The following is an 11,276-nucleotide window of genomic DNA, read 5'->3' on the forward strand; positions in this document are numbered from 1 at the left end:
TAATTTATCCTAAAGTGTCCACTTTCCTTCTTGAATTTTCATTCCCATCCAATACCACCTTGTATGGTGGTAATGAGTGGTAATGAAAATTAATTCCCCTTGGAGACAAAAACACAAGTTTAGGGGTGAGATTGCTTGCCCATGGAGAAAAAATGTCACCCCATGGAGATTTTAAGGGTCTTTCCCTAATAAAATTACACTTAAAATTCATTCCCATTACCACAATTTATTAACGACTACCAAACAGGCCTTTATTGTTCTATGAGAAAGGGTACCAATGTAATTTACTCACGACGGTAGGAAAGAAATAGTGAAGAACAAAAAACACTTCAGATCATTATCTGGGGTTAGTTGGTACTAGCCAGCATTGAAGACTCAAGTTCTATCACTACAACAACCTGTATCTCATCAAAGGAAATAAAAATTGGAAAATCTGAACTCTGTTTAGTTCTGTATTATTCCCAAGTTATCAAAAATACATCACGTTCGAATTAGAAATATTAATGCAACTAATATTCCAGGGAAAAAAACTAAGAAGAATAGTGATACATAAAACAAAAAAGTATAAATAGAGCTGATGAATCTAGGATCAAGCAAAAACTCCAATATAGTAAAATGCTACTTACCTAATTTACAAAACAAAAACGCCGGCTGGTTGCTTAAAAAGGCAACTCCAATTGGCAATAGAGATATTGGAGAAACACCTATGAAGCATACTCAGTTCCGTACTCCAGATTAAACAACATGTTCCTGCGATTCTCAGTACCCAAAAAGATTTTGCACTTTCTGGCGAGAGATTCTACATGATCATAGCTTTCCTGATCTACCTCTCGAACACATCGTCTTCTGACTTTCTTTAGTGTCTCTTTCGATGGTTCAAAACCAGCTTCCACCTGTCAGGGTATTTTCCGTATTAAAAATTGGTCACATTGGCCATGACGAGGAATTGAACCAACCACAAAGTAACAAAAAAGGCATTTTTACCATTGTATTAAGTACAGTAAGAGCAGTCTTGGGATCTCGGTTGATGAGATGAGCATCAACAAGTAAACTATATGATGTAGCATTTGGTTTCACCCCCAGACCACAAAGATGTTCAAATACCCTTGTAGCTTCAAATGTCTGTTACCACAAAAATCAATTAAATAAACTTGTATTTCATAGAGCATAATGATCAGAAACAGTAACACATGGAAGAGGAAAAGTTTAAACAAAGGAGATGAGAACAAACGTACCTTCTTCAACTTTCCAAATGCAGACATTAAAGCATTGTATGAATGTATATTGGGGTTCAATCCAAATGTTGAACTAATTGCCTCAAATGTTTGGTAAGCCCGATCAAGGTCCCAGATATTCGCACAGCCCAAAATTACACAGTTCATGGCAGCAACAGATTTGAAAGGAGGGTCTGCACGACTCAAATTCTCCAATTGAAAATACACCTACGAAAATGAAAAGATAAAAAAAAAAAAAAGGGGTAAGAAACATATTATCCTACGAATAAGAAAAGGTACAGATTGCAAACTGCTTTCTAAATCCCACGGTACAAACAGAGTACATTCATAATACACTGAACATAACAGTGTGTAGGCGAATTACATTTAGTGAGAAAAGCTCACCAAAAGTGTTAAAAACTATAGATTTTACAACTTTACTATGTTTACATAAAGAGAAAACTTTTGAAAGGTAAAACTGGAAAAATATATAAAGATCCTTTGGTTAATTTGGTCTATTAAGGAATTTGACATAAGAGAAATTCAAATTATCTACTTTTCCTCTATTAAAAGCCGAACAATAGAAAACTACATGATTAATGCACTGTGCAATAATTTTCCACATCCAAAACTAACAAGTGAAAAGTAGTTTTATTCACAATTTTAGTTCTCTATAATTTAAATTTTCCCTAGGTTTTCCCATTGAAGTGATACCATAAATATATAATTCTATTATGTAGCCTCAACTAGCTACAATGAGTCCATGACAAACATACTAAACCATAAGTTCCCCTGGTAGTATCAATTTTTCTAGCAAGCATGGTTGTGATCTAATTACCCCAAAGTACAAACCATAGAAGGCTTTTGGGTATAAACAATAACCCCCAAGATTTTGGAGGATATAGGGTGGGGGCCCTTCCCACTCCCCCAACCTTCCCCTCCCATAAAAGTAACTAGAAAGCCAGGCTATGTATCATTTATGCCCACAGTACACCAATCTATACTAATATATTAAAAGGCGTTCCTAAACGTGGAACGGTGCCACGTGGCGCTCCCTAAAGCATGTATTTTACTCCATGTAATTCACAAACAATAAAAAAACTAGAATAGCACAAGGTTTGATCCCATGACCTCAAGGTTATATATTAAAGTCTTAACCACTAGACTAAGTGATATTAAGTGTTATTATTCTAAAGTATAATATTAATAAATGAAAATTTTCCTTACCCGGGACATAGCCCGGGCCTAATAACTAGTTGAGAATCAAAAGGAGCTCGAGCAAATCAAGCTTACACTTAAAAAAACTCTAAAGTTCAAAGGCTCGACTTACATCACAACTAGGTCAGTTCATGTTATGAACTTATCCTCCCATAGACTCCAGTAGATACGGTCCTCTCTCCCCCATACAAACTGTTTGAGTCTATTTACCGCCCGTATTTATCAAATGTTGCTCGTATATATTTAAAAATTCCATACCTTAACAATCAAACGCCACTACCACCACCACCTCCCTCTTCTTCTTCGTCTTCCTCCCTCTTCCTCCTCCTCTTCTCCCTCCCTCTTCCTCCTCCCCCCCTCCTTCTTCTTCTTTCTCCTTCCTCCTTCACCATTTTCGACCAGAAACTTCCAAAATTTTTGTTTCAACTGGAAAAATCGGATGTTTCCACCTTTGTGTAACCGAAAACAGGACCTTTTCGTTCTCGTTGCTTGCAAATAAATTTCTTAAGAAAATCGTCAAACAAAAATACGTATAAAAATCCAGTCGGTTTTTATGAAATATAAGTGGCAATTAAGAGCACACTACAAATTTTCCATACTTTGGAATACAAAAGTATATTTACTTTTAATAATACATATAGTATGATATTAGCTCATGCCTCTCCGGTTTTTTCTTTGTAGTTGTCACATATTGACTTTCACGTTTGCTAAAGCAAAACTTTGATCATTAATATAAATGTAACTATCTATTATAAAGAATTATAAAAAGAGAAATTCAAAATATGAATTAAGATAAACATACGAAAATTTGTTTACATATATTAGTCAAAATTTTCCCTTCCAGGTAGCACGTGGAAAATGTCAAAAGTGGAATGTTGAGACTTAAAAGAAAATATTATAATGGCAGTATTCGTTAGTAATAATATAAAAAACGTGAAAATACCAGCATATCTCTATTAAATTCTTTTATAAGATTTGATGGTTTTGCCCTTAACTTTATAGCAACTCGAAGTCTTATAACCATTTTCCATACTCTCATCTCCTTTGCCCACCCTAATTTTCATGCAAGCTTCAAACAACCCATAAAGTAGTCATTTGTCAAGTTGTAACAACGACAGCAATCATCTACAACTTTTGGCGAAAACTAAACACTATCCTAAACTATATACACATACATCAAGGATATATTCAATAACCCTCTCCCTCGATTTTCCTTGACTCTAAGAATATGAAATTTTGTTCTCCTTAAGTCGAAATCACATTTTCTCTTAATTTTCAGGATTATCTAGAGAAAGAGAGAGGAAAAAACTACAAAGACAAACAAATAAATTAAGTCTAAAGACCAATACTCTTCAAATACTTCCTCCATCTTTCTTTAGTTGTACCCAAAGCTTTGGCACGTTTGCCAATGCACCACTTTAAACATCAATATCTCTAATTGTGTATGTGGCAAAATAGTAAATTGTTGATATTATGAAACTATATCACAAGAGGAATTTTACAAGATCTCATCAAACTATGTTTTTCCTTGTGAATAAATACAAAGTGGAATTTGGATAGTGTCAAAAGCCAGCATGGGACAGCTAAAAAAAGCAGAAAGTATCCAGCAACCATAGCAGATTTTTGAGATTATTCATTCGATTAGATGGTTATAAATTTGAAAGCTTGAGGCTGTTTCAAATCAATAGATGATTGTGAGCCCAAATTCTCTGTCTAGTTTCAATCTGATGGCTTGTGAAACATATAGCTTTACAGGGGTGTTAAAAATCTTTCTGGATTTAATATGGAGAGCAAGTCAGGAAATACTTGTGTTTCAAAGAGAATTGTGTTGACTAGTATGACTACATACGTTCTAATCTACAAGTCACAGCTTCATTCTTTCACCAACAGTTAAGAAATTATAACGGGGAAAGCAGTTGGTAAATACAGATACAAAACACTGTCAGGTAAGCCGTTTTGGACAGCCTCACTAGATATGTAATAGGAGGATATAACAGCATAATTTTGCTAAAAATCAGAGGGCATCTTGTAGTTTCCAAAAAAATGGTATACCAAATAAAATTGTTGAAAGCAGAGATTTATATGTCAAATTTAACCCCCCCCCCCCAAAAAACAAAAACAGATAACCTTCACAAGCAACCCTTGCAAACAGCAGACAATTAAAATCACAGTCGTAGAGGACATCAGGACTTTGGAAAGCAGACACACATGTTTAAAAGAAAACCATGAAAAGAACTAAATAGTGTTGGTGCGCATATTCCAGACCCAATTGAGTCAAGTGTCTGTATACACTTTTGGCTTATACTTGTGCAAAAGAATGCAGCATTCGGAAACACAATTGAATAACCAAATGATAAAAGAGGGGTCATTAGATGAATATAATATTGCCTATCATGTATTCATATCTATGCAAATTCTATTTCCTATCAAGTACTGAAATAAGAAAGTTAAATATATTTGGCACTCTTGATGCGAAGCAAAATCAAATAAATTAGATGCAAAATAAGACTTACCAAATCTAAAGTTTCAAAACCTTGCTTTGAACATGCCACGACAAGCGGATAAAGAGAAGTAAATGGTGACAATAGGTCCTCATCAGCTGCTGCATAACTTGCATGTGTTCTCTCAAGTTCATTCAGAGTATTAAAAGCACTTGGCAAGCTCCCCAAGGAAGCAAGGGTATTTATCTTCGCCAAGTAGGTTTCAGGCTTAGGAACCCTTTTCTCACGCAAGGATCTCTTTAGGATGGCCCATGATGCATCCAAAAGAGTAGTATCAGAAGTTCGGGCAGCTGTGGCGAGAGCAGAAATAACTAATCCTTCATCAACAGAGTGGTAAATAGGGGGCCTTGCATTCTCACCAACTTGTATCAGCCTAGCCATGAATCCCAAGGCCAGAAAGGTCAGCTTGCTATTATCATTCTGTATTGCAACATTGGCAAGGTCGTTGCACAAACTCCAGCTGGGGCTCAGAGCTTTATTCTGGTCCATGGCCTGATAATTCACAGAGAAAATGAAAATGATAACAGAAAGCCATACCTCACGTAACTCTCTAAGCAATATTCAAAACTATACCTTGCACTTCTCTATAACCATCACAAGACTCTCCAATCTTTGCTGGTTAATACAACTCTGGACACAATCAACAAAGACCTTTGTTGACAGCATATAACCAGATTTTAGCGTCAGCTCTATATATTTCAAGGCCATATCAATCTGACCTTGCTGAAATAGCATGCTAATAACCAAATCATATGATTCCGCATCAGGCTGAGATTCTTTCCCACCATGCAGCATCCTGAATACATTAGGTTAAAGAATTCATCTGACAACAGGCTAACTAAATGACAGCTAAACATATAAAGACAAAAGAGAATGGTGCACATATCATACAAGCCATTGAGCAAAAGTTTTTTTCTAGAGGAAACATTGAGCATATATCTTAAAAAATGTAGAATAGAAAGCAGTTGATCTATATAAGCTACAAGCCTTCTGCAAATCTGATTACCAGTTCTATTGAGCATGCCTATCTAAATCTTAACCATGTTACCACTTCAAATGGCCTCAGGCCAATTGCAAAGGTAACAATCAAATATTCAAGTAAGCCTCATAGAAAAACTCCCAGCGGGTGAGGGGGGGGGGTGTATGTGTGTCAAGAATCAAGAGCGAGGGAGAAGTAAAAAAATGATAGCCTTAAATAACCAAATAAGTAGATTGGTGTCAAATAAGCTGCACATGACCTGGAATCCGTAAATAATTTCATCAGATAGATCTGAAACCCAATCAGCAACAAACATCAACTAGGACCGTGTACCCAATGCATACGGCACACCAAAGACAAGAAACTTTTAATTTTTCATGCCTCAGCAGTCATCAGTTCAGCACTCATGATAATAAAAATAGAAAGTTGAAAGACGGAGAGAGCTATACAAGTCAGGCAAGGGAAACGTTAAGAACGTGCTTCCCTTCGGATTAGCAAAAGATCAGGTTACCAGAGAGCACGTCCCAATAACAAATGAGCATTGTGTTGATAAAAGGGATTTGAATTTTGGAGGGAAGGGGGGTGAACTGTGAAGCGAGAGGAAGAATCCATTTTACGGTGTTTGAAGAGCATGGTAAAGGCTACCATGAAGTATAGGCTTATAGCTAAGGTACTTATAGCTGAAAACCTTTAGCAATAGAAAGCTCTTATTTTCCCTCCTGATTTATAGCAACGAAGGAGCAGGTATGCGCCAGGTGAAAGCAGCATAAAACATTCTCAGATCTATGAGCATGAGCTGAAATGATAATGCCTCAGGAGTCAGGAGTGTTCCTTGCGCAGAGACATATTGCACTTCTTAGATCTAGTGTGGTGATAAGTATGCGACAACTACTAGGTCTATGGCAAAAAGTGCTGCACCACATCATTGCTCGAGTGTGGTGTAAAATGAGCGAGGGCTTCTAGGTTCTAGAAAACAAAGATCCAGGAAGATAATTGTGAATAAGTTATGTGTAGCATCTTAGAACATAGGATCTCTCACTGGAAAATTAGCAAGTTGGTAGAAATGATTGGGAGAAGAAATATAAACATTTGTCTCGTACAGAGACTCAGTGGCTCTACAGTGGAATCATACAGACTAGGTCTAAGTTGAAGTAAAGGATTTCATGGCAGCATACAAAGAACTTTCCGCCGATTCACTTACAATGAAGTAAAATATTAATGTTATTATCCAAGAAGAGACCATAAGGTGCAAGAATGAGGCAACAACAAAAGCCCGTGTTGCTTCTAGAAGCAAATTCAACTCCTCCCCCCCCCCCAACGCTCCCACGGACAAAAAGGGGAAAAGAAAAGGCTTACAGATTTTGGAGAAACATAGACTTGCATAGGATTAACAAAACCCAATGTAGGCTTTTTCTTCACCTATTTCATCTTTTGTTTCCATAGGATAAACCCACATTCACACATAAAGATACATACATGATCCCCAACAATCAATGAACCGCAGCTCAATTAATCCACTCTCTTCATAAAAAAAAAAATATATCCTGGTGGAACATGATCAAAATGGGAGCACACTAATACCATCTTGCTCAATCGTTTAAATCTCGACCATCCAACGCAGTAAAAATCAAACAAAAACATTCAACAACCACTACAATTTTCTTTAAATGCGACACAAGAGAAGTAATAAACATCTTGAAGTTGTAAATAACTCTACAAAATTCAAAAACAGATACTCACAATTCAGCTCATTAAAAAGATTATTGCAGTAATACCTTTGAAGAAGCTTTTCGGCCGCATCAGCCTCTCTAGCCCGTTGCATAGCCTTAAGCACCAAATTAAACGAAGCCGTATTCGGCTCAATAGCAAATTCCTCCATCAAACACACGACATCAAGCAACTCCCTAGCAGAAGTTCCATCCATAAAATGAGCCCTCAAATAATGATTAAACAGCTGCACATTTGGCTTATTAGGCTTCCCATTCACATCCAATGTCTTAATCCAAGACTCAAACACCTGCTTCACATCAGCCCATCGCCTAGACGTCATCCAATCAGCGAACAAATTCATAAGCGAATTCGCATCCTTCTTTTGCGCGAGTAATTGCATCTGAGAAGGGTTTTGATAGAGAAATCCGGTAGGAATTAGGGAATGTTGACCGGTGTGTTGAATTGGACTTCGCCAGTTTTCGTTGTACATTGGGCTGCCGGAAGAAGGATTTGGCGGAAGAGGCGACGGAGATGGTGTTGGCGCTGGTGTTGATGGTGGTTCAGCGAGCTGAGGTTCTTGGTTGAGGAGAGAGAAAGTTGTGATTGATTTGATAGAATTAGGGTTTAAGGTTTTGAGGAGGGCGCGAGATTTGGAAAGAATCGCCATTTTTGATTGCATCTGATCGGAGAAAACAAAGAGAAAGGGTTTTTGGGGGTGACCGGTGATGACTGATGAGAAGGGAGAGTGATTAGGGTTTAGCAGAGGGAGAGAGTGAGTGTGGTGCGCATTTTTTCTCGCGCAAAACTGAGGTTCAACTTCAATGGCTCAGGCCTCAGTGTGCTCATGTTGCCTCGTGATAATGTTGATAGGGAGCAACCTTTTTTTCTTTTTAGGTAAAAGAATAGTGCATTAATCAAGTCACAAAATTTCCATAAGTATATAAGGGGAAATCGTATTAGGATAATGATTTACTCAACATTTTTTTTTTTACAGGAAAATATTATATTATTCATAAAAAGCCTTCTTGGTAGCTACATCAATATTTGAACAAAACTCAAAAGAACATAAAAAACAGCAACAGAAATTACAATCACAACACCTAAACTTGATTCTATTCAAGCTCATCTCCACAAAGGTGGTTTCAATCATGAAACCATGTGAAATCTTCGATAACATTGCATCTTTCAATAAAATCTTCACCAATGGTGTTGTAGATATTATGGAGTAAACAACTGCCCCATAGATTAAATCCTTCTGTTTATGAACTTTATAACTCACCATCTTTACGAAAGTAGTGCCTTCTGTTTATGAATAATGTTTAAAAGAAACAAATAATGTTTATGAATAATGATGATGATGACAGCACCATTGCGGCTTTCAAAAAACTAGGGTTTTTTTGGAGAGAGAAAAAAGAAACAATTTTCATAAACAGAAGGCACTACTTTCGTAAAGATGGTGAGTTATAAAGTTCCCACCTCTTTTAACATAAGAAAAACTAATAGCATGAACTCGTTATGACACCATGGGAACGGTGCAACATCAATAATGTGGTGGGATTTGAGAGCAGCACGCACAGTGTGCAAGTTCTTCGCAAGAAGTTGCAAGCCTTATGAGAGATAGAAAGTCTAGAGGAAGATGTTCTAGCTTGTTAAGTGAGAATTCAATACTTGTTCATTGATTAGATAGTTGGTATTTACAGCACTGCGAATTTCTAAAAAGGCAGCCTTGATGGGATGGGCTTTTTGGTGATCAATGACTATGTTGCCTTTTCAGTCAATGAGCCATTTCAGCCCCGTCTGTGGATCCCTAGATAACCTGGAACTAGGTCAAATCCTGTGTGGGACCGATCGTGCCACATGTCTGGTAATTCATGATGACATGGCATAGGTATTGGGTTGGCCCTTTATTAAGCCCAAAAAAAACAAAACAAAGAAAAACTAATAATAATCATTTGCCTTTCAAGAAGGAATTATTTTCCATAAAAAACTACTTTCCATCAAATCTAACGTACCCTAATCCCATAGAACTTGGTATATGCATGTGCACGTTTTTTTTTATCTATTCATTTCTATAATCATTTATTTGTGTACTCTACTGCAACTTTTAGGAGTACTATTTTCTACGGTTATTTCACCAAATACCCCCGACAAATCAAAAAATTCACCATATACCCTCAATGTTTCAGATATTCACCATATACCCCTGACTTTTCAAAACTGTGCACCATATACCCATTTTCTAACGGACGTTAAGTCGCCGTTAGTTTTATTTACGATTTTGTCATTATTAACCCTAAATCCTAATTCTAATCTAACCTTAATCCTAACCCTAATCTAACCCTTACCCTTACCCTTACCCCAAACCCTAACCCTAACCTAGCCCAACACCTCAACCCAGGCCAACCCACCCAGCCCACCCTCCCCTCCACCGCGATCCCCTCCCTTCCACGCCGACTCCTTCCTCCCCGACAGCATCCTTCCCTCCCCCTCCCCCTCTTTCGTTGACCATCACATCAATTGTTCACGCAGGGTAGTCGGTTCACGCAGGGTAGTCAGTTCGCGCATGGTGGTCGGTTCGCGAGGGTTATCGGTTTTTCGCGCAAGGTGGGGGATTTTCGCGGGGGTTGGGTTAGATTTCACCACATGGTAGTCCGAATTTTCGCACAGGGGGGGAGTCGACGGTAACGAAGGAGGGGGGGACTCCGGTGCAGAACGAAGAGGGGGTGGGGGACTCCGGCGCAGAACGAAGAGGGGTGGGGGACCCGGGCGACGAAGAGGGTGGGGGACTCCGGCGAAGAACGAAGAGGGGTTGGGGGATCCGGCGCAGAACGAAGAGGGAGGGTGGGGTGGCAACAGACGCGCAGGGAGAGGAGGGGGTGCCGGCACGCGCGCGCGGTGCGGTGGGGTGGGGGAGGCCAGCCAACATCACGGTGGAGCCGGCAAAGCCGGCAAACATCGACGGTGGGAAGCAGGCCGGCCAAACATCGACGGTGGGGGAGAGGGAGGGGTAGAGGCTGGGGTGGTGGAGGGGAGGGGGTGGGGGTGGGGGCTGCCAAGGGGTAGGGTTAGGGTAAGGGGGAGGGTTTAGGGGTAGGATTAGGGTTAGATTAGGTTAGGTTTAATTAGGATTAGGGTTAATGATGGCAAAATTGTAAATAAAACTAACTGTGGGTTAACGGCAGTTAGGCAAAAGGGTATCTGGTGTGCGTTTTCGAAAACTCAAGGGTATACGGTGCATTTCTGAAACATTGAGGGTATATGGTGAATTTTTTGATTTGTCGGGGGTATTTGGTGAAAAAACCGTATTTTCTATTAGCATGTTTGTTCATCTCCATTGTAGTATGTATGTGGTATATAACTAATTTTTTCTACGACTTAGTTGTGAATTTCAGTATTTTGGATTCAAGGCACATTGCCTATTAAGTGTTCGATGAAAAGCCAGATAGAATTTAAATTTTGCTAATGATTGTCTGATCAGCAATATAACAATAAGAAGGACTAAGGCTATGTTTAGTTCACCTGAAATTTTCTAATATGAACTTATCTGATATGATCTGAACTTATTTTTTCTGATATGATATGATATGAACTTATTTTTTCTGATCTGATCTGATTTGATTTGATTTACAAGATCTTATCTTTTATAAAATAACA

The 11,276-nt window shown here is 38.4% G+C and overlaps 1 protein-coding gene across 1 annotated transcript; it reads right to left on the bottom strand.

Moving 5' to 3' along the window:
- Positions 1-424: 424 nt before the first annotated feature.
- LOC104895797 (pentatricopeptide repeat-containing protein At1g26460, mitochondrial) lies at positions 425-8,501 on the bottom strand. Its single transcript, XM_010682407.4, has 6 exons — positions 7,688-8,501; positions 5,507-5,729; positions 4,946-5,425; positions 1,236-1,442; positions 985-1,122; positions 425-893 (listed from the first exon to the last, which is right to left on the bottom strand). Exons 1-6 carry the CDS (start codon positions 8,299-8,301, stop codon positions 705-707), a joined length of 1,851 nt encoding a protein of 616 aa, XP_010680709.2. The 5' UTR covers positions 8,302-8,501; the 3' UTR covers positions 425-704.
- Between the last annotated feature and the right edge of the window lie 2,775 nt (positions 8,502-11,276).

This window comes from Beta vulgaris, chromosome 6 (assembly GCF_026745355.1).
Source record: "Beta vulgaris subsp. vulgaris cultivar EL10 chromosome 6, EL10.2, whole genome shotgun sequence".
In the NCBI taxonomy this organism is placed as follows: Eukaryota; Viridiplantae; Streptophyta; class Magnoliopsida; order Caryophyllales; family Amaranthaceae; genus Beta; species Beta vulgaris.